Source organism: Somniosus microcephalus, chromosome 5, assembly GCF_052327205.1.
Source record: "Somniosus microcephalus isolate GS21.2 chromosome 5, FLI_Smic_1.0, whole genome shotgun sequence".
In the NCBI taxonomy this organism is placed as follows: Eukaryota; Metazoa; Chordata; class Chondrichthyes; order Squaliformes; family Somniosidae; genus Somniosus; species Somniosus microcephalus.
In genome coordinates, this window is record NC_140991.1 from 44,527,895 (window position 1) to 44,552,752 (window position 24,858).

Sequence of the window (24,858 nt, forward strand, 5' to 3'; positions counted from 1 at the left end):
CTAGTTACATCCTCAAAGAACTCCAATAGGTTTGTCAAACAGGATTTCCCTTTCATAAATCCATGTTGACTCTGCCCAATCTTACTATTAGTTTCTAAGTGCCCATTTATTGCATCCTTTATAATAGGTTCCAGCATTTTCCCAGCTACTGATGTGAGGCTAACCGGTCTGTAGTTCCCCGTTTTCTGTCTCCCTCCTTTCTTAGATAGCGGGATTACATTTGCTATCCTCCAATCTGCAGGGCATAAAAACCCAAAAGGATGACAGCCAATGTGTCCACTATCCCAATGGCCACCTTTTTCAAAACCCTAGGATGTAGGTCATCCGGTCCTTGGGATTTATCGATTTTTAGTCCCATTAATTTTTACTAATAATAATTTCTTTAAGTTCCTCATTCTCGTCACACCCTTGGTCTTCTCTTATTTCTGGGAGGTTTTTTGTGTCTTTCTCCGTGAAGACAGAAACAAAGTATTTATTTAATTTCGCTGCCATTTCCTCATTCCCCATTATAAATTCTCCCGTCTGACTGTAAAGGATCTACATTTACCTTCGCCGTTTTTTTCCTTTTCACATACAATCTGGTTTTTATATTTTTCGCTAGTTTGTGCTCATTCCATTTTCCCTTTCTTCATCAATTTCTTGGTCCCCCTTTGCTGATTTCTAAAAAGATCCCAATCCTCAGGCTGACCGCTTTTTCTGGCAACTTTATAAGCTTCCTCCTTTGACTTAATACTAGCTTTAATTTCTTTTGTTAGCCATGGTTGGATCACTTTTCCTTTTGGGTTTTTATGCCCTAGAGGAATATATGTTTGTTGCAAATTATGCATTATTTCCTTGAATGTTAGCCATTGTATGTCCACCTTCATACCTTTTAGTGTAGTCTCCCAATCTACCATGGCCAACTTGTCCCTCATACCCTTGTAGTTTCCTCTGTTTAGATTGAAGACCTTAGTTTCAGATTGGATTACACCACTCTCAAACTTAATGTAAAATTCAATCATAGTATGGTCACTTGTCCCTAAAGGCCCCTTTACCACAAGATTATTGATTGGCCCTTTCTCACTACACAGTACCAGATCCAGAATAGCCTGTTCCCTGGTTGGTTCCTCCACATACTGATCCAGGAAACCATCTCTCATGCATTCCAAGAATTCGTCCTCCACACCATTAGTGGTAATTTGATTTGCCCAGTCAAAATGTAGATTAAAGTCTACATACCCCCGTCACTCATCTACCAACAATCTCTATCAACTGCTGCAAGTCTCACACCCAAATCTCATAGCTTGCACACACTGCCAGCTATTCAACCATGACCGCCACATCACCCAAACAGATTGCACCACACTCACTGACACACTTCCCTCTCTTTTGCAGGCCAAGGTGGCACACAACCGGAGGCAGCAGGGGCTCCCCGTAGGGGAACAGGCTCACCTGCATGTCCTAACCTCCATGGAGGAGACGGTGCTGGACATTATTGGAATGGCCATTGCTGAGTCCATGGCCAGCGGCGGGGCTGAATCTGTTAAAGATGACGGTATCCTCATATATAATCCACCTTCTCGCATCCCACATCCCTCTCATCCCACAATCTCTTCTGATTTACAAGCTATAGATGGTGTAAGCATGCACCTCTTACTCCACCCTCGCCCTCCCCACACTGCAACCCTGCCCTTGTGCCTTTCTCCTTTTAGATACCTAAGAAATGCAACCTGGCCAGGCAGAGGTGGAAGAGGAAGAAGACTGTGATGAAGAAGAAACACTGTCACTTGATTTCACACTCGCAGCCACCAGCTCAGCTATTGACACTGTGCGTAATTTACAGGATAGCTTCGAGGCGGGATCTGCACGTGGTGAGATACCGGGCATGAGTGGCTTGCAGCCAAGGCAAGGGTAGCACAAGTGCCAGTTCATCGGAAGGCGAGGTCGCACACAAGTTCTGCTGCAGAGGACTCAGATGAGCACTTCGATGGTGCTGGCTACAGAAGGAGGCTGATGGATATGCACAATGAAATGCTAGGTGCATTGGCAGGCCTCCCAGAAAGCTTGCGAGCGATGTCAAGGAGCATTGAGGAGTCTGGCAGAAGGCTCTGTGCAAAGCATGGAGTCCATCCTATCCATTTGTGGCCCCAACCATGATGCAGCCGATGTCTCGGGTTCCATTGCAGCACAAGCAGAAGCCACCCAATGTCTGGGTGCTGCAGTGGAAGCTCAGACTGCTGCCATCATGGCTGTGGATACCAGTGTTCAAAGGGCCTTGCAAGGTGACAAGCAGCCAGCAATCAAGCAGTCAGCAATCTGTCCTCCCAACAGATTACTAGGATTGGTGAGGCGCTGCCCTGGTGGAGTGGTAGTGGCTCCGTGGAGCACGAACCTGCTGTCCTCTCAGGATGGCATTCATCCTCCCACCACTGCCAATCAGCCAGCGCCCTTTCTGTTGCCTGTCAGCCAGCCAGCCCAGACTGCTGCCGCCCATGCCGAGATGGTGCAGTCTGAACCTGGACTTCTAGGCTCCAAGCAGAGGTCGTCCTGCAATGCCATCTGCAGTCTCCCCCACTGAAAGTCAGCAGCCTTCCACCAGCTATACTGCAGTCACTGCGGTAGCACTGCGAAGGAGCATTAGGAGAGGCAAAGGTACATGAAAGACAGGCACTAGGGGAATGCACAAGGGTGATTAGTTGACGTTTGTATGGAATGGTTTGATTTATAAATTTGGTTTGGAAGGTTTATTTTGTGTTGGCTTTTATTTTTGCAATGTGGTCAAGTGGACACTGTGATGGTCAGTAACCGAGGGAAGGTAGGGTGTGGGACTGTTGTTGCATGGGGAATTGGGATTACTTTTACTGGTATCTCAGTCGGAAGAGGACAGCCCGGCCAGAAAGGGGCTGTCTATGTTGCCTCCTCCCTTCCTCTTCCTTCTCCTCCTCCTGCTCCTCTTCTGCTCGGTGTATAGCTGATGGCAAGGGCTGTGCCCTCATGATGGTGAGGTTGTGCAGCATGCAGCAGACCATCACCAATCTTGACACCCACTCTGCCGAGTACTGCAGGGCTCCCCCAGAGCGGTCCAAGCAGCAGAAGTGCTGTTTCAGCACGCCAATGGTGTGGCAGCATAGCTTTCGTTGTATGCATGCTGCCCATGTGTGCATGGGTTGTGCACCGGAGTCATTAGCCTTGGATTGCCCTCGTCACCCAGTAGCCACCCTTTGTTTTGTCATGGTGGCTCAAATGCAGATGACACTGGACTGCCACAGAATGAAGGCATCATGACTGCCGCCAAGATACTGGGCATTGACCTGCATGATTCACTGCGTATGGTCGCACACCAGCTGGACGTTGAGGGAGTGGATTCCCTTTTGGTTTTGGTACATCTGCAGCGCCCACAAAGCGACGTGCTGCAGTCAATGGCACCCTGCACCATGGGAAGCCTGCAATTTTCACGAAGCTGCGTACTCTACTTTCTGGCAAGAGAGAATGAAATATAGTCAGGTCTCTTGGAATAGAGAGTCTTAGTGACCTCCCTTATGCAACAGTGAATGGCAAACTGCGAAATGTTGCAAATATCTCCTGCTCCAGGCTTGAAGGAGCCCGATGCATGAAAGGTCATGGCCACGGTCACATTCATAGCCACTAGCACTGCGGTCCTTGTCCTGCTCTGATGATGTAGTTGTGGCTGCAGCAGGTGGCAGATTTCAGTGAGGATGTCCTGAGTGAAGTGCAGATGTCTGATGCACTGTTCCTTGCTGAGGTTCCGGTAAGTGAACTGCTCCCTGAACACCCTGGGTGGATATGGCTTCCGGATGAGAGCCCTTTGCCCCCTCCTCCTCCCCCCCCCCCCCCCACCTTCCAGCAGCTTGTCCTGCTGTGTGTCACCTCTGCTCATTCTCCCAGTCATGCTGCAGTCCAAGGGGATTGCCTACTACTGCACCCATGTCTGGGAGCAAATGGTTTGTGCAGAATCCTTGAAGTGAGGACAGTGTCCCTCAGCACGTGCCACACCACTCCATGTCGACTTTAGCAACTTTAAAGAACTCTAGAAACCACCAAACACTTCTACAATTGCAGCAACAGCCAGTAGAAATCAATCAGCAACGAACCTGTAAGTAGTTGATGATCCCTTTAAATAGCGCTGGCGGGGGGTGGGGTGGGGTGGGGTGAGGATTGTGGGTGGTCCTTCCTGCTGCTGAATGCGTGTTCAGCTGTGCGTGTTGAAAAGCGAGTGTTAGCTGGAGTGTTGAGCTCCAAATTGGCAGCGCTGGTGTGGTAAAACCACCAAGGAACTCCTGTACAAGTGAATAACTGTCTTTAAAGCAATGTTACAGCACCTAGGTCCGTTTGCTGAGAGTAAACAAGCTTTCTGTAAAAACCCTGAAATAACGCGATGACGTCATCACGTTGGTCACATGGTGCCCCGAGTGGCGGGAAACGTGACGACGTCATGACGTCAGAGGTGGGCGGTTCTAAGTTCAGTCCTCGTGGAACTAGCTACTGTACAGACCTGTTTGTGATTTCTCCTGCATATTTTGTTTTGTTCATCAGTTTAATTAAATTCGGTTAATTTACTGAACTGACTCGACCTCAGTGATTTAGATAGGATTCCGTAGATTCCTACACTGGCATCAAATTAGTGTTACACGCCGATTAATGTCATGATCTGCCAACTCTGCATCCTTCCAGCGGGCACCCATTTTGTGCACGCTCACGCCCTCCCCAAGATGCTGTCCGGTGCGACTCGCACCAGAAGTGTGCGCGTGTGCCGTGGACGCCATTTTGGAACTAAAATAGCACTTGAAGCGCTGAAACATGGGGCACTAAGGAGCCGAATTTTGCGGCCATCATATATAACTCCACTCCAGTTATGGTGTTTATTGTAGAAATACAGTATTGGCTTCTTTTACACTTGGGCAAAGCGAAGTTTTGACTGGCCTCCATAAGTGTAAACATGGCTCCAAGCTTTTGCTATAGGCCACGATTGCTGTGTCACTTGTTTTCAAATTCAACATTTTTTTGAAAGAACCATATTTGGATCTGTTTTTTTGCTGGCACTATTTTAGTCTATTATGTGGACTAGAACATGAAAAACATTTGGACACATGCTGACAATCCTCCTGTGAGTCACTGCAGCCAGTGCATTACTGAAAATACTTTTTCCAGAACTGTAACACTCCTGTACGAGCAAAAGACTGGAATATTGTAGATGTTTATCTGGATCTGCTGTGTATGCTTACTGTAAACAATACAATACAATTAGGAAGAAAGGTTTGAAAAATTGGGTCTTTTTTATTAGAACAGCACAGATAATGCAACAATATGATAATGTTTAAAATGATGAAAGGATGGGACAGGGTAGATAGAAGCAGATTGTTTCCAGTAGTTGATGGGCCAAGAACGAGGAGCCGTAGATACAAGATCAAATGAAACAAATTAAGAACAGAAAACAGGAGAAACTTGTTGCATAAAGTGTTGTGAGGATGTGAAATTCACTTCCAGGGTTAGTGGATGAGGCAGACATTATGTCAAGATTCAAGATTAGATTGGATAGATGGATGAAGGAAAAGGGGTTGAAGAGATATGGGAACAGGGTGGGTAAATAGATTGGGACTATTTGCTTGTATGGATGGAGAGTAAACACCAACATGGACTGGTTGGGCTGAATGGCCTGTTGACGTGTTGTAACTTCTATGTATTCTAAATCAAACACACCCATGAAAAAAAATCTCTTTAAATATAGTGAACCATGGCATATAACAAAAAACAAAGCAAAGCATATTAGTGTTTTATTTGATACAATAATTATCCAATGAGCATACTTGAAGTTATTTGATACACCACTCGGACCCTACATGCATTTTCTGTTTAAGCCATGCATGTGTTAATATTTTTGATACATCTATTGTAGTGATGTAAAAACAAATAGGAAGGTGGGAGGAACTGGTGATGCAGTGGGATAGCGTATTATTTTGGAACCTCAGTCAAATCTCGCCTGATTAATTGGATGAAGATCTTGGGGTGGGATTTATCTCCCTTCACCTGTCGGAAACAGAATAGCGTCAGAGTTAAAATCGAGGTGGTCGACTTACTGCCCCGTTCCTGTACTGTTATCATTTGTATTATAAAGTATTAACGGCACAGAAACAGGCCATTTGGACCAATGGTCCCTTCTTTATCTAATCCCATCAACAGATCAAAAGCAAAGTACTGTGGATGCTGCAAATCTGAAATCAAAACAGAAAATGCTGGAAATGCTCAGGCAGCATCAGTGGATAGAAACAGAGTTAATGTTTCAGGTTAATGACCAATTCGTCAGAACGTTCAGACTCCAGGTCAACATATCCTTCTTTTCCTTTCTCCCTTATGTGCTTATCTAGCTTCCCCTTAAATGCATCTTTGCTATTTGCCTCAACTACTCCTTGTGGTAGCGAGTTCCACATTCTAACCACTCTCTGGGTAAAGAAGTTTCTCCTGAATTCCCTATTGGATTTATTAGTGACTATCTTATATTTATGGCCCCTATTTCTGGGCTCGCCCGCAAGTGGAAGCATGTTCTCTACATCTACCTTTCAAACCCTTTCATAATCTTAAAGACCTCTATCAGGTCACCCCTCTCTTTTTTTCCAGAGAAAGGAGCCTCAGCCTGTTCAACCTTTCTTGATAGGTATAACCTGTCAGTTCGCTCAATTTAGGTGGCCCAGGCACCCGCCTGAATCAGATGGGAGCCTCATGAATCAATGCAAGTCAGAGTCCTATGATGTACATGGAATTCGGATGCAATTTTAATAGCTTACTGGGTGGAGCGGTGCCGTGGAAACTCCACTCATTAAAAACCTGGTTGGTTGGGGGGAAGTGGACAGAAAAGGTAAGTGTTAAAATTATTTTTGTGGGGCCAGGAGTGGTTGGAGTGCTCCTCCTGGGATCGACCGAATGTGGGCTACCCCTCTGTGATCGCAACAATCCATGTACCCACTTTTTTGCTGGTCAGGTTGTCTTCTGGGCTTCCCAATATTGCGCCGGCCTGGAGCCAGTGTGCAGCAGCAGGCTGCTTATTCAGGGCTTGCAGCTTGCCGCATGTATGCTAATGAAACCTGGCCCTCAAAATGTACCTTGCCTTATGCAGCAGGTATTGAGCTGCTTGCTCTCATGCTCTGCTGGTGGGCTGCCAGTTGGTTTCTCTCTTGTTTATTCTGGTTGTAAGTGTCCTGTGTGAATTGAGTTTGTTCAGTTTCAACCCAGTTCCATGCAGGCATAGTCTCAGCACAAAATGTCTGTAAGGTAACATTAATTGGCAGTTGCATTGATGGAGACCACAAGGACGGAAGTATCACAGTGGTAGGAATTATCTCTGAGGTTGAGGCTAAAGTTCAGTGACAGTGAAGGGCAGAGGGAGGTACTGGGTGCCCAAAATGGAAATGTGTTCTATTCCCCAGTTCTAATTTGTTTTGCCTTGAAGCATACAAAATGTACCAAACGACCCTGTAAACTTGTTTTTAAGTGATTTTAAAAAATAGTTATTCTCAGGATGTGTTCATTGCTGGGAAGGTCGACATTTATTGCCCATCCCTAGTTTCCGCGAGAAGGTGGAGGTTGCAGTCGTGTGGTGAAGGTGCTGCTACAATGCTGTTTAGTAGGGAGTTCTAGGATTTTGACCCAATGACAATGAAGGAACGGCGCTACATGTTTAAGTCAGGATACTGTGTGATTTGGAAGAGATGGTATTCCCATACATCTGCTGACCTTGTCCTTCTATGGTGGAGGTAGCAGGTTTGGGAGGTGTTGCCGAAGAAGACTCGGTGAGTTACTGCAGTACATCCTGTAGATGGTACACACTGTAGCCACAGTATGCCGGTGGTTGAGGGAGCGGATGATTCAGCTAGTGGATTAGGTGCTGATCTAGTGGACTGCTTTCTGTTGGATGATGTTGAGTTTCTTGAGTGTTGTTGCAGTTGCACCAGTCAGTCAAGAGGAGAGTGTTCTATCAAACTCCTGACTAGTGCCTTGTAGGTGGTGGAGAGGTTTTGGGGAGTTAGGAGATGAGTCACACGCCACAGAATACCCAGCCTCTGACTTGTTCTAGTAGACATAGGGCTAAAAATTCAGGGGCTTTACGCCACCTGTTACCAGCAAAATGTTGCGAAAAGATGGCGGCTGCCGCTCCAGCTGGTGGCAGGTCTCGGTGTGTCCGCCATTTTCCGAGGTCCAGCAGCGCAGTCGGTAAGAGTGATGGTCCTGCAAATTTAAATTGGGGAGCGGTGATGTCAGTTGGTGTGCAGCGCTGACTTAACGTTACCTCGGCGAACTTGGACCTTAGCGTTGAGTTCAGCACTGTGTCCTAAGATCACCATGAAAACCCAGCGTTCAGCAGACTCAGAGAGGCATTGTCGGCACCTTTTAAAGGGACACACACATCTTCCAGGTAAGTTTGCATTTAAGCTTTTGGACTGGATTTTTTTTGATTTTATTGAAGTGGCTTGCTGCAGTACATGTTAAAAGTTTTTTAAGTGTGCAGGGAGTGCTGCTGGACGCTTGCAAGGCCTCGGATGGTAAAGGAAGGCCTCTGAGAAGACACAAAATGCTGCAAATACTCAACAGGTCAGGCAACAGCTGTCGAGAGAGAAAGTGAGTTCACGTCTCCGGTCAAGATGCTGCCTGACCTGAGTATTTCCAGCATTTTATGCTTTTATTTCAGATTTACAGCTCCGCTCGCAGAGGGAAGAGGAAGACGCCGAAGAGGAGGATGCAACCCAGACAGCCCCTTTCTGGCTGGGATATTTGGGCTGGAATGATCTGCCTATGGTACCAATGACCACAACCCCAATTTCACTTTCAACAATTTGTCCCACACCTTACCTTCCCTCTGTTACTGACCATCACAATGTTCTCTTGGCCACAGTGCTGAAATAAAAGCCACCACAAAGCAAACTTTCCAATCCAACTTTATATATCTGTCCATCCAATATGACATCAAGAAATCAAGTCATCACCCTTATGCATTCCCTTAGTGACTGTCTTGTGTGTGCCTTTGCCTATCCTACTGATATCACACAGTGCTACCCTAGTGGCTGCAGCATGGCTGGTTGGAAGGCTGCTGACTTTCAGTGGGGGAAACTGCAAATGTCCTTGCTGGTCGACCTTGAGGAGCTGGTGGCTGGGAGTGTCAAATCGAGTGACGATGTTTCTTCTTCTTCATCATTATCATCATCATCACCTCCATCCTCCATCATTATGGGTGTGTGAAATGAGGAAGGCACACGGGTGGAGTTTTGGTGAGGGGAGGGCGGGAAAGCAAGAGGTGCATGCGAGAAGGATAACTTATGAGGATACCTTTCAGCCCCACCGCTGGCCAAGGGCTCAGCCATCCCCCTGCCAAGAATGGCCAGCACCGTCTCCTCTAAGAGGGTGAGGTGAAGCTAGGAATGGGAGGTGTGCCTCATGATTGGTACAGATTGATGGTAGGTGAGTGATTGGGGGAGGGGGATGGTGGGAGTCGTACATTGAGAAGTGTGTGAGGCTAGTGATGCATTTGGTAGGAGATGACTTTTGAAGGTGCATTCACTGACCTTGACCACTGGTCTGAGGTCATGAAGCTTCTCTGGCCCCTGGAGTCAGGTGATGGGGGTGACAGCCTCAGTGATGTGGTCTCACATCATTCTTTCTGGAGTGCCTCCTGGCCCCTGTGGGTAGAGGACTTGTCTTGCAGTGTTGACCCCCCTGAACAAAGCTGGCGTGCTGTGTGCGAGACCCTGAGTGCCCCTTCCCTGGCTTGCTGAGCCATTTGTGTTACGCAGAAGCACTTTTCCCATTTTTTGCGGTGCGGTCGGGAATTCAGCTTTAAGGGATGAAGACTCCCATTTGGGAATTTTTTTTCAAATGTTAATGGGCTGAAAACTGCATTTTTTTTTTTAACTTCATTTTTATTTTTATCAGTTCAGAAGGCCCTTTAAATTCATTGGCCTTTTAATGTCCCACAATGCCTAGCGAATTCATTGCCTTGCTTCCAGAAGCTGTTGGAAGATAGAACGCTGCTTCTGGACGCCAACTTTGCAACTGATGCCTGCGCTAATGCCTCCAGGAGGGCGTTACACAGTGAGTTAGCACTGAGCTAAAAATCTTTAGTCCCCAGCGTGAATTTTTCTCTCCTACCAGTGCGACCCTTTTCAGCGGCCGTTAACCCGAGGCCACAGTGACACCGACAACTTTTGTGTTGTAGTCCAATTTCTAGGCTATAGCACTTATGTAGCCGGTCCAGTTGAGTTTCTGGTCAATGGTGATCCTCAGGATGTTGATGATGCGGGACTTGGCAATAATAATGCCATTGAATGCAATGGGGAGGCAGTTAGTCTCTCTCTTGTTGGTGATGATCATTGCCTGGCACTTGTGTGGCATGAATATTACATGCCGCTTATCAGCCCGAGCCCGAATGTTGTTCAGGTCTCGCTGCATGCGGGCAGGGACAGCTTCATTATCTGAGGAATTGTGAATGGAGCTGAACACTGCAATCATCAGCATGCAGCCCCAAGTCTGACCTTATGATGGAGGGACGGTCATTAATGAAGCAGCTGAAGGAAGTTGGATGATGCCTTGTGGAACTCCTGCAATGATGTCCTGGAGCTGAGATGATTAGCCTCCAACAACCACAACCACCTTCCTTTGTGCCTGGTTTGACTCCATTCTTGGGGCGTTTTCCCCCTGATCCCCATTTACTTCAGTTTTATTAGGATACCTTGGTGCCCCACTTCTTCAAATGCTGCCTTGATTTGCAACGAATATGCATTTCCTTTTAAGGAATAAAAATCCAACAGGAGAAGTGGTCCAACCGTGGCTAACAAGAGAAGTTAAAGATCGTATTAAATTAAAGGAAGAGGCTTATAATGTTGGCAAAAAGAGTTGTAAGCCTGAGGATTGGGAAGATTTTAGAATTTAGCAATGGATGACCAAGAGACATAAAAACAGATTGTTAAAGCTTCTATAGGTATGTTAAAAGGAAGAGATTAGCAAAAGTAAACGTTGGGTCCCTTTACAAACAGAGACAGGAGAAATAATGAGGAATAAAGAAATAGCAGAGACATTAAACAAATACTTTGTATCTGTCTTCCTGGTAGACACAAAAAATATTCCAAAAACAGTCACGAACCAAGGGTCTAGTGAGAATGAGGAACTTAAAGAAATTAGTATTAGTAAAGAAATAGTACTGGATAAATTAATGGGACTGAAAGCCGACAAATCCCCAGGACCTGATGGCCTACATCCTAGGGTTTTAAAAGTGGTGGCTACAAAGATTGTGGATGCCTTGGTTTTGATCTTCCAAAATTCCCTAGATTCTGGAATGGTTCCCATGGATTGGAAGGTAGCAAACTTAATCCCGTTATTCAAGGAAGGAGGGAGAGCGAAAACAGAGAAATATTTGCTGACGATACAAAGCTAGGTGGGAAAGTAAGTTGTGAGGAGGATGCAAAGAGGCTGCAAAGGGATATAGACTGGTTAAGTGAGTGGGCAAGAACGTGGCAGATGGAATATAATGTGGAGAAATGTGAAGTTACACATTTTGGTAGAAAAAATAGAAAAGCAGAATATTTTTTAAATGGTGAGAAACTGGGAAATGTTGGCATTCAGAGGGACCTGGGTGTCCTTGTACACAAATCACAGAAAGTTAATATGTAATTACAGCAAGCAATTGGGAAAGCAAATGGTATGTTAGCCTTTAGTACAAAAGGATTGGATTATAGGAGTAAAGAAGTCTTACTGTAATTATACAGGGCCTTGGTGAGACCACAGCTGGAGTACTGTGTACAATTTTGGTCTCCTTATGCAAGGAAGGATATACTTGCCTTGGAGGGAGTGCAACGAAGGTTCACTAGACTGACTCCTGGGATGAGGGGATTGTCCTTTGAGGAGAGATTGAGTAGACTAGGCCTATATTCCCTAGAGTTTATAAGAAGAGGTAATCTCATTGAAACGTATAACATTTGTAAGGGGCTGGACAGGGTAGATACTGTGAGGATGTTTCCCCTGGCTGGAGAGTCTAGAACTAGGGGTCACAGACTCAGAATAAGGGTTTGGCCATTTAGGACTGAGATAAGGAGAAATGTCTTTACTCAAAGAGTTGTGAATCTTTGGAATTCTCTACCCCAGAGGGCTGTTGATGCTCAGTCGTTGAGTACATTCAAGACAGAGATCGATAGATTTTTGGATACTAAGGCAATCTGGGGATAGTGCGGGAAGGTGAAGTTGAGGTAGAAGATAAGCCATGATCTTATTGAATGGCAGCGTAGGCTTGAAGGGCCGAATGGCCTACTCCTGCTCCTATTTTTTTATCTTATGTCAAGGGCAGTCATTCTCGCCTCACCTCTGGAACTCCGCTCTTGTGTCCATGTTTGGATAAAGGCTCTGATGAGGTCTCGAGCTAATTGCTCATGGTGGAACCCAAACTTGGGAATGATGTGCAGCTTATTGGTGAGTAAGTGCCGCTAGATAGCACTGTTGATGACCCCTTCCATCACTTAGCTAATGAGTTGGAGTAGTTTGATAGGGCAGTAATTGGCAGGTTTGGATTTGTCCTGCATTTTGTGGACAGGACATACCTGGGCAATTTTCACATTGTCAGGTAGATGCCAGTGTTCTAGCTGTACTGGAACAGCTTGGCTAGGGGCGTGGCTTGTTCTGGAGCACAGGTCCTCAGCACCACAACCTGGATGTTGTCAGGGCCAGTAGCTTTTGCTGTGTCCACTGCACTCAGTCTTTGTTGAAGCTACGTGGAATGAATCAAATTGGCTGAAGACTGGCATTTGTGATAGAGACTTAGACAGTGACAGAGACAGATCGCCACTCGGCACTTCTGGCTAAAGATGGTTACAAACGCTTACTCTTTATGCTTTGCACTTGTGTGCTGGGCTATGCTATCATTGAGGATGGTGTTGTTCATGGAGCCTCCTCTTGTTGGTTGTATAATTGCCCACCGTCATTCACATGTGGCACAGCTGCAGAGTTTTGATTTGATCCATTGGTGTGGGACCATTTAGCTGTCTATACCATGCTGCTTTTGCTGTTTAGCACACATATAGTTCTGTCTTGCAGTTTCACCAAATTGGTACCTCATTTTCAGGTACGTCTGGTGCTGCTCCTGGCATGCTCTTCTACACTCCTCACTGAACCAGGGTTGGTTATCCGACTTGTTGGTGATGGAGGAGTGAGGGATATGCCATCCCACGAAGTTACAGATTGTGGTGGTATTCAATTCTGTGTCTACTGATGGCCCACAGCGCCTCATGGATGCCCAGTTTTGCGCTGTGTAATCTGTTCTTAAACTATCGCACTTAGCATGGTGGTAGTACCACGTGACACAATGGGGGATGTCCTCAGTGTGAAGACGGGACTTGGTCCTCACAAAGATTGTGCGGTGGTCACTCCTACAAATGCTGCCACGAACAGATGCATTTACAACGGGTAGATTGGCGAGAACAAAGGCCAAGTAGATTATTCCCTCATGTTGGTTCTCTCAGTCCCTGCCGCAAACCCAGTCTGGCAGCTGTGTCCTTCAGGGTTCAGCCAGCTCGGTTTGAAGATGCGGTTTAAAAAAATATATAACTATCAATAATGAGAAATGTGTCAACCTGTGGGCTGACTAAAGCTTCTATGACTGTGTCACTTGTGAGTTGTGCAGTCAGTCTCAAGTCCAGGTTCATAAATTACATATTACTACTGGCTGGGACTAGGGACAGGGTCACTGGCAAGGCTTAGGAAGCTAAGCAGAGCCAGGCCTGGTTAGTACCTGGAGGGGTGACCATCAGGGAAGACCAGGTGCAGAAGGTCACGGAAGGAGCCCCGAGGAGGGGCGGTTGGTGAGAAGGTCACGGAAGGAGCCCCGGGTAGGGGCGGCTGGTGAGCAGGCCCGGGCGTTGGGCTGAAGATTGTCGGACAGGAGGAATGGTGGAAATGGAATGGCGGCGCGCACAGACGCAACGGCTTTGCTTCTCCCAGGATGGTGCTATTTACGTTTAATGTTAATGTTATTTGTACTGGACTCATGGGAGCTTGCAAGATCACATTTCGTTGTTCATGTACTTGTGCATTGTACAATGACAATAAAGTTGAATTATTATTATTATTATAATATATTCTCTATACCTGCAAGGGTTTTTATCTTAAAAACGTGAGGTAGTTGACTCTGTAAGGCATCTGATTGCTGGCATAACGTATTTATCTTCTGCAATAACGATCCCAATGCAAAGATCTGCACAGGGAATTTCCTCGGTGTTCTCCCGATCAGCCAATATAACTTTGGCAGAAGGTCGCGGAAACCCTGTTTACGTGTATATCTGGGGTTACATGTGTATCTTCCACCCAAGTTACAGCAGTTATTTGGGAGTTCCCTCGATTAAATTTCCGATGTTGGTCTTTTCAGCTCCAGGAGTAAATGCCAGACATCTTAAAAAAAAAAAAAAGGTAGTATAAAAGCATTTCATAGAGTTTTGGTGTTTCCCTCTTTGACCCACCCCTCAATTAACTCACCCTTTCACTTTACCCCCTGAAAGCTGTGGTGACAGAAGTAGTTTTGTAGATCTAAAGGTTAATACAGTAACTCTGTGACTGCCACAGGTGAGTTTTAGTACTTTTTAGCATGATTAAAAAGCATCCTGTTAGACAGCATGAAGCTCATTATAAAATGTATTAACTTTCAGAAATTTAAAGGGGAATCGTTTAACGGATCTGATTCCGGAAACCTTCGAAGGTCTCACACATTTGAAATATTTGTAAGTTTCAAACTTTACTTACTGCTTTTGATGTTTCGTGAGCTTTAGTGATTTATGGCTTTTGCTTTCCAACAAGATGAAGGCTAGCTATCTGTGTTACTTAAATCTGTTTGCTAAGATAAATAGCAAAAGATAAATTTCATTGATTCTTACCCAAATATCTCATTGTAGTAGATTGTTGCACCACGGGGGGAAAAAGCTACATTGTCTTGCTATCCTGCAAGTTAAACTCCTGTCAGTTAATTATCAATTGGCAATAACGGTAATTGAGTAGCCACAGCCTGGGATTGCCTGATTTCCTAGTTGCAAGAGGTAGTATAGAATTAAAATGCCAAATGAGGAGTAAAGATGAAAATAGATGAGAAAATCTATCTATTGTAATAATAGAAGAATCTATGAACAATGGTGGTTTGATGGTACAGTGTGTTTAGAACATAACATAAGAAATAGGAGCAGGAGTAGGCCAATCGGCCCCTCGAGCCTGCTCCGCCATTTAATAAGATCATGGCTGATCTGATCCTAACCACCAATCTACTATCACAGAACCATCTCCTGAATCTAACAGAATTAGACACACGAAATAGGAGCAGGATCAGGCTACACGGCCCCTGGGCCCGCTCCGCTACCCACAGGGCCATGACCGATCCGAACCTAGACTCATGTCCAAATTCCTGCCCGCTCCCCGTAACCCTTAATTCCCTTTACTTCGAGGAAACTGTCTATTTCTGTTTTAAATTTATGTAATGACGTAGCTTCTACAGCTTTTTGGGGCAGCATATTCCATGGACCTACCACCCTCTGAGTGAAGTAGTTCCTCCTCATCTCAGTTTTGAAAGAGCAGCCCCTTATTCTAAGACTATGCCCCCTAGTTCTAGTTTCACCCATCATCGGGAACATCCTCCCCGCATCCACCCGATCCAACCCCTTCACAATCTTATATGTTTCAATAAGATCGCCTCTCATTCTTCTGAACTCCAATGAGTAGAGTCCCAATCTACTCAACCTCTCCTCATATGTCCATCCCCTCATCCCCGGGATTAACCGAGTGAACCTTCTTTGTACTGACTCGAGAGCAAGTATGTCTTTTCTTAAGTATGGACACCAAAACTGTATGCAGTATTCCAGGTGCGGTCTCACCAATACCTTGTACAACTGAAGCAATACCTCCCTATTTTTATATTCTATCCCCCTAGCAATGAAAGCCAACATTCCATTGGCCTTCTTAATCACTTGCTGCACCTGCATACTAACCTTTTGAGTTTCTTGCACCAGGACCCCCAGATCCCTTTGTACTTCAGTACTTTCCAGTTTCTTGCCATTAAGATAATAACTTGCTCTACGATTTTTCCTGCCAAAGTGCATAACCTCACACTTTCCAGTATTGTATTCCATCTGCCAAATCTCTGCCCACTTACTTAGCCTGTCTATGTCCCCTTGCAGGTTTTTTATGTCCTCCTCACTCACTACTTTCCCTCCCATCTTAGTATCATCTGCAAACTTTGATATGTTACACTCGGTCCCCTCCTCCAAATCGTTAATATAGATTGTAAAGAGTTGGGGACCCAGCACTGACCCCTGCGGAACACCACTAGTTACTGATTGCCAGTCTGAGAATGAACCATTTATCCCAACTCTCTGCCTTCTGTTAGATAGCCAATCCTCTATCCATGCCAGAATATTACCCCTAATCCTGTGATTTTTTTATCTTAAGCAATAATCTTTTGTGTGGCACCTTGTCAAATGCCTTTTGGAAGTCTAAATACACTACGTCCACTGGTTCCCCTTTATCCACCCTATATGTTACTTCCTCAAAGAACTCCAGCAAATTTGTCAAACATGACTTCCCCTTCATAAAACCATGCTGACTTTGTCCTATTAAATTATGATTATCCAAATGTCCTGTTACTGTCTCCTTAATAATGGACTCCAAAATTTTACCTACCACAGATGTTAGGCTAAGTTTCCAGCCTTCTGTCTACTGCCCTTTTTAAATAAGGGTGTTACATTAGCAGTTTTCCAGTCTGCTGGGACCTTTGCTGAGTCCAGGGAGTTTTGGAAAATTATTACTAATGCATCCACAATCCCTACCGCCACTTCCCTCAAGACCCTAGGATGTAAGCCATCAGGTCCAGGTGATTTATCCGCCTTGAGTCCCATTATTTTACCGAGTACCACTTCCTTAGTGATTTTGATCGTGTTTATCTCCTCCCCCCCTATAGCCCCCTGCTTGTCCAGTGTTGGGATATTCTTAGTGTCCTCTACTGTAAAGACTGATGCAAAATATTCATTCAGTGTTTTTGCCATCTCCATATTTCCCACCATTAATTTCCCGGTCTCATCCTCTAAGGGACCAACATTTACTTTAGCCACCCTTTTTCTTTTTATATAACTATAAAAACTCTTACTATCTGTTTTTATATTTTTTGCTAATTTACTTTCATAATCTATCTTCCCTTTCTTAATCAATCTTTGTTATTTTTTGCTGTCTTTTAAAGTTTTCCCAATCCTCTATCCTCCCACTAGATTTGGCTACCTTATATGCCCTTGTTTTTAGTCGAATACTATCCTTAATTAGCCACGGATGGCTGTCTTTTCTTTTACGCCCTTTTCTTCTCAGTGGAATATATTTTTTTTGGAAGTTGTAAAATAACTCCTTAAATGTACACCACTGATCATGTATCGTCTTACCCTTTAATCTATTTTCCCAGTCCACTCTAATCAATTCCGCTCTCATACCTTCATAGTCTCCTTTATTCAAGCTTAGCACGCTTGTTTGAGATCCAACCTTCTCACCCTCTAATTGAATATGGAATTCAACCATGTTATGGTCACTCAATCCAAGGGGATCCTTTACTAGGACATTTTTAATTAATCCTGTCTCGTTACACAGGACCAGATCTAAGGTTGCTTGCCCCCTAGTCGGTTCAGTTACATACTGCTCAAGAAACCCATCCCTAATACACTCAATGAACTCATCCTCAAGGCAGCCCTACCCAATTTGATTTGTCCAATTAATATGATAGTTAAAATCCCCCATAATTATAGATGTTCCCTTATTACAAGCCTCAACTATTTCCTGATTGATACTCCGTCCAACAGAGTTGCAACTGTTCGGAGGCCTATAGACTACGCCCACTAGTGTTTTTTCCCCTTATTATTCCTTATCTCCACCCAAACTGTTTCGTTATCCTGATCTTTTGACCCAATATCATTTCTCTGTATTACAGTGATTCCTTCCTTTATTAACATAGCCACCCCACCTCCCCTTCCTTCCTGATCGTTAAATAACCTGGTATGTTTAATTCCCAGGCATTGTCACCCTGCAGCCATGTTTCTGTAATGGCCACAAGATCATACCCATATGTAGTTATTTGTGCCATTAACTCGTCTATTTTGTTACGAATGCTACGTGCATTCAGATAGAGAACTTCCAAATATGTTTTGTGACACTTAGTTCCGGCTTTTGCCCTTTTTATTACTTTACCTTTTACTCCATACCTTCTGCCCCTTCCTGACACGCTCTGGTTTTTAATTTCCCCACTGCTACCTAAGTCTATGACCTTCTCTGTTGTCATTTTTATTATTTGCTCTCTAGGAACCTCCCCCCCACTAGTTAGTTTAAAGCCCTTTCTACAGCCCTAGTTATATGATCCGCCAGGACTCTAGTCCCAGCACTGGCCAAGTGAAGCCTGTCCCAACGGAACAGCTCCCTCCTGCCCCAGTACTGGTGCCAGTGTCCCAGGAAGCAAAACCGATTTCTCCCACACCAGTCTTTGAGCCGTGCATTTAACTCTCTAATTTTATTTGTCCTAGCCAAATTCGCTCGTGGCTCAGGTAATAGATTATTACCCTTAAGGTTCTGTTTTTTAATTTGACCCCTAGCTGCTCATACTCCTTTAACAGAACCGGCTTCCTAGTCCTACCTACGTCGTTTGTACCAACATGGACCACGACAACTGGATCCACCCCCTCCCACTGCAAGTTTCTTTCCAGCCCAGAGGAGATGTCCTTAACCCTGGCACCGGGTAGGCAACACAGCCTTCGGGACTCTCGCTCTCGGCTGCAGAGAACTCTATCTATCTCCCTAATAATACTATCCCCTACCACTACAACATTTCTATTTACTCCCCCTTCTTGAATGGCCCCCCGTTCCACGGTGCTGTGGCCAGGTTGCTCATCCTCCCTGCAGTCCCTGCTCCTGTCCCCACAGGGAGTAAGAACCTCGAACCTGTTGGACAAGAGCAAGGGCTGCGGCTCCTCCAGCTCTACCTCCTGGATCCCCGTACCTGCCTCACTCGTAGTCACACCATCCTGTCCCTGACCATGGGCTACATCTGAATTAATTAACTTCATAGGTTTGACCACCTCCTGATACAGAGTCCAGGTACTTCTCCCCCTCCCTAATGTGTCGCAGTGTCTGAGGCTCAGACTGCAGCTCATCAACACTGAGCTGGAGTTCCTGCAGCAGCAGACACTTGTCACAGACGTAATCAACGTGAGCCTCAATGGGGTCCACCGGCTCCCACATCTCGCAACAGTAACACATCACCTGCTCCATTCTATGTAATTAATTAAATTTTTTATTGTTAGTTATGGACACCCTCTGCCCGATTTTAGATGCTAGTATCCCCTTTAATTAATTGGATTTAAATTAAATCAATCCCTCTAGTTACACCAGTGAAATGGTTTACCAACAGTTACTCTGCACCAGAAAGGCCTTATTAACTACAACCCACAGAGTTAAAGTTTGAAAAGAGCACCTAACACCCCACTTACCCTAACTCACACACTTACCCAAACTCACAGCACTCTTTGATGACTCGCATTCAGTGCTTGCTCGCACTAGGACTGGTCTTTTTATACTGTTTGTTTGTTTACAGCCAAATGAGTCACGCCTGCTGATTGGTTAGAAAACTGGTTTCCACTGCCTGCTGTGCCAATTTACTCCTACTGCAGTGTAACCTTGTTTTACTCTTCTTAAACCAACAGAATCCCAAATATTTAACTTTTCCCCTTTACTTAAACTGCTTAAGTAATCTTATCAAGAATGATTTAAAGAGAAATAACAATTAAAGAACTCTCACACTTACCCAAACTCACAGCACTCTCTGCTGACTCGCACTTTCACCTTTGAGCTTTCACCTCTGGGACCTGGTACAAATCCAGCACAGGCTGGTGGGTGATGGTGTGGGCTGTAAAGATCCGGAGTCAAATTCTTAGAAAGTTCAATATGCGCTGTAACAAAAGAATTTTACATTTGGCGGGTTTCAATCAAGTTACTAGTAAGCATAATTCCACTGGAAAAAATTCAAACCTAATTGGCACTAACTTGGTAGTTTCACTCAAGAGGTTACTATGATAGGTGGGACGAGAAATAGAAAATTCACATTGCTGCAATAGGTGTGTGATGCTGTGGCTAAGGTACATTGCTGCAGCAGCGTGTGGGAAACATCTGGCCATTCTTGATGCAGACAACAGTGGTTATAAATGGAAAAAACTTCCACTCTCCATCAACTGAAATTCTCATCTTTTGTACATGCTAAAAATTCAAAAACAAAATAATTTTCAAGAATGTATGACTAAAAAAGGACAGTTCCGTACATTGAGCTCATCTTGTCATTTAGATCCTCTTTCAATATTTTAAGAATAAAAGTAAATGTTTTGTAGCAGTAGTGAAATATAGCAGATTATAATATTACATATATCACATCGAATGTACAGCACAGAAACGGTCCATGCTGGTGTTTATGCTCCACACGAGCCTCCTCCCACCCCTCTTCATCTACCCCTATCAGCATAACCTTCTGTTCCTTTCTCCCTCATGTGTTTATCTAGCTTCACCTTAAATGCATTTATGCTGTTTGCCTCAACTACTCCGTATGGTAGCGAGTTCCACATTCTAACCACTCTCTGGCTAAAGAGGTTTCTCCTGAATTCCCTATTGGATTTATTAGTGACTATCTTATATATATGGCCCCTAGTTCTGGTCTCTCGCACAAGTGGAAACACCTTCTCTACATCTACCTTGTAAACCCTTTCATAATCTTAAAGACCTGTGGGCTGTATCTGTATCTTTCAGCCACAAGATAACATCCAGTGTGAATATCTTTCACAGAACTATTTCTATTCCTTATCATTCCACAATATGCTGAACTCCGCAACAAAATAGATTAGAATGGGCCCACCATTGTTGGCCAAAATGTCAGCAAGTTACTGCTGATGGTATTATTCCTTTTCTGTACATTATATAACCACATTAAGCAGTAACCAAATTTGCATTATGCCAGTCATAATAAGTATATAGTAATAAAAAGATTGATTTCTGGCTCTTTCATTGTTGCATTTATGTGATCAAATTGGTTTGTGTCACTTAACTGGCTAATCAGATTGTAGAAAACAGTCAGTGCTAGGTGAAGCGAACACTGAAAGCTTACATGAACTATCTGCTTGCTCTCTCCAAATACTCTATTCTTTTTCCTCCTATTACTATTGGTGTGAGAAATCCTACAGAGAAAAATAAATGACCCTGACCGAATGGCTGTCCCTTGGCCTCACAATAGTTTCCAGGTACAGTTGCAATTCCTTCAGCAGTGGCTCCTCCAGTTCTGCAAATCTGTTACCTGCTGTAATTTGTCTTTTTAAAAAAAAAACTAGAAGTTGCAGTGAGGTCCAAGCCTTTGATCTCCTGATTTGATCCAATCCATATATTCAACATTTATATACTGTAGCTCCATACTCTTATATAGTGCTTTCAACTGTGCATTCTAAGATGCTTCTCAGGGGCAAAGGTAACTGAGTCAGACTTGGGGAGGTGACAAAAAGGGTAGTTTAGATAGGTTTTGAAGAAGCAGTTGAAGGTGGGGAGAGAAGGGCCAAGGTGAAGGGGTTTAAGAAGAAAATTTGGAAGTGCGAGGGAATGATGGCTGAAGGTTCTGCCACTGCGAGTGGAGGGGGAGAATGCAGTCAAAAGAGGATATAGGTTGGGACAAAATGTATGTGGAGGTTGTAACAGTATCATAAGTTGTAAGCAAGGATGAAGATTTTGACATCAAAATTTTATATTGTATTGCTCTTGTTTATTTAAGTTTTAGAATTATTCATTAAACTAATTGGCTCCTTTTTAAAAGTAATATTTTTCTGATTTAGGATTTAATGGCCCGGATTTTGCGGTGGGTAATGACAGCGAGCTGCCAGCTTTCGATGCCATTACCCCTCTGAAACTGACCGTAACTTCAGGATTTAGGGCATATGCATCTAAAAGCAAAAATCCTGAAGTTGCGGTTAGTCATTCGCTGCTCCGATACAGGCTGCGCTGTGGACCCACCACCATAGCTGGTAATCAGTGAAATCAGTGAAACTGACAAACTTGAGCTTTTCCACACTAATATCGCTGTTAAAGGGGGGTAGAGAGAAAGCAGGGAATTATAGACCAGTAAGCCTTACATCGGTTGTGGGCAAAATGCTAGAGTCCATTATTAAGGATAAAATAGCGGAGCACTTGACAAATGGGGAAAGGATCGGACAGAGTCAACATGGATTTACAAAGGGTAAATCGTGTTTGACTAATCTGCTGGAATTTTTTGAGGAAGTAACTGGTAAAATAGATGGGGGAGAGCCAGTGGATGTGGTGTACCTTGACTTCCAGAAAGCCTTCGATAAGGTTCCACACAAAAGATTATCATGCAAAATTAAGGCTCATGGGATTGGGGGCAAAGTATTAACGTGGATAGAGAACTGGCTGGCGGATAGAAAACAGAGAGTTGGAATAAACGGCTCGTTTTCGGAGTGGCAGGCAGTGACCAGCGGGGTGCCGCAAGGATCTGTCCTGGGACCCCAGCTGTTCACAATATATATAAATGATCTGGATCAGGGAATTGGATGCAATATTTCCAAATTCGCTGACGACACTAAACTAGGAGGAGGGGTGGGCTCTGATGAGGATGTCAGGAGGCTACAGTGCGATTTGGACAGGTTGGGGGAATGGGCAGATACGTGGCAGATGCACTATAATGTGGATAAATGCGAGGTTATCCACTTTGGGGGTAAAAACAGGAGGGTAGATTATTATCTAAATGGCAATAGATTGGGAGATGGGGAAGTGCAGAGGGACCTGGGTGTTCTTGTGCACCAGTCACTGAAGGAGAGCATGCAGGTGCAACAGGCGATCAAGAAGGCAAATGGTATGTTGGCCTTCATATCAAGGGGGTTCGAGTATAGGAATAGGGATACCTTACTACAGCTGTACAAGGTGCTGGTGAGACCGCATCTGGAGTATTGTGTACAGTTTTGGTCGCCCCATCTGCGGAAGGATGTTCTTGCCATGGAAAGAGTGCAACGGCGATTCACCAGGCTGATACCTGGAATGGCGGGAATGACCTACGAAGAGAGATTGAATAGTTTGGGCTTGTACTCACTGGAGTTTAGAAGATTGAGAGGGGATCTCATCGAAACATATAAAATTATGGCAGGCCTGGACAGGCTGAATTCAGAGAGAATGTTTCCAATGGCCGGGGAGCACAGAACCAGGGGCCACAGTCTAAAAATAGCGGGCAAATCATTTAAAACAGAGATGAGGAAGAATTTCTTCACTCAAAGAGTGGTGAGCCTGTGGAATTCCCTGCCACAGAGGGCTGTGAAGGCTAATTCAATAAATATTTTCAAGAGAGAATTGGATATATTTCTGAAGGCTAAGGGGATTAAGGGTTACGGAGAAAAGGCGGGGACGGGGTACTGAACTGGTAAGATCAGCTATGATCTCAGACGAAGATCAGCCATGATCTCATTGAATGGCGGAGCAGGCTCGAAGGGCCGAATGGCCTACTCCTGTTCCTATCTCTATGTTTCTATGTAAATACCCCATTAAATGTTGAGCCTTGTTGGAATAGGTGTAACTGGGGTTTTAACAGCGTATTAGCTGCTAAACAACCGTTCTGGCCCTGAAAAGCTAATTTTTATATTTGTAGAATGTCAAATTTTACCATTATGATAAAAATTACAATTGAAAATTTTTTTTTTTTTAAAGTTTGTTTATGATATTTCAGCTTCTACCTTTAAAACCCCATGTGTATGTCCCAATCTTTATTTCACTCTCTAACATTTTTAAGAAGTGCAGATAATCAGCTCCTGGTTTGCTGTCTGAGAATTGTTCAATATGATTGACTGCTTAGACAGCTTGATGATGTCACTGTTGCACTACGCTAGGAATCCCCTATCGACAGTGCTACAATCAATTACACCTCGAGAAACCTAAAGTTTTCGCCACAGAGATCATGAGCTCTCTCTGGGCAGCTTTCTTTGCGGTCAGTGGCGAGCGCCTTAACTTCACTGTTGACTGCAAATTACGGGCCAATTTCGTTACCAGCTTTTGGTTTCAATATATGGAAATTCAAATGACACTTTAGGAAGTCATTTATTAAGAGTACAAATAATTCTGAATATTTAAATGATTTAATTGCAATTATGACAATTCAAAATTTAAAGACGGGATGCATGGGTATTTTGGATTTTTTTTTTTAGTTGAGGGAGGGAGGCCCTGTTAATGAAGGGAGAGTGATGGAGACAGATGCTGTTGAAGCGGGAGAGATATTGTTAAGGGGAGGGTGATTGGGAGAGACATGTTGCTGATGACATCCTGCCTTTCTATATTGCTTCTTTACATTGAGGACAAAACAGAAAGGGAAAAATAAATGTTTAGGGTTGTGGTGTGTGAAAGCATGGTCAAAGAATGTGTTTGTAACGTGAAGGGACGAGGCACAGCAGAATGAACTAGACACAGATGGGGACAAGAGGGAAAAGACCCTGTTGGGGGAGAGAAATATCCTGTTGATGGTAATAGGATGGGAGAGAGACCCCACTGAGTGAGTGGAGGACAGATAGGAATAGAGAAAGACTAGGGAGGAAATAACCTTTTGAGGGGTATAGGTTGAGAGTGGAGAAATATCTCAACAGGGTAAGGAGACACCCTGCAGTGAAGGGGAGGGAAGAGAAGAATCAGGGAGAGAAACAAAGGTGAGCAATTTATTTATATTTTCTACATATTTTTCCCTCTTACACCTTTCATATCTGTCAACCAGCAAGAGGAGGGCAAGGTCATGGCAATGGTTGGTTACAAGGCTTAGCA

General features: G+C 44.4%; 1 protein-coding gene across 2 annotated transcripts in view; it reads left to right on the forward strand.

The window, feature by feature from the left end:
- LOC147117022 (uncharacterized) overlaps nucleotides 1–24,858 on the forward strand; it is a 242,969-nt gene that overhangs the window by 54,499 nt on the left and 163,612 nt on the right. For both annotated transcript variants that reach the window (XM_085987596.1, XM_085987597.1), the window contains one exon: nucleotides 14,667–14,738. In XM_085987596.1, the coding sequence (XP_085843722.1) occupies nucleotides 14,667–14,738 (72 nt within the window). The remainder of the gene's footprint in view (nucleotides 1–14,666; nucleotides 14,739–24,858) is intronic.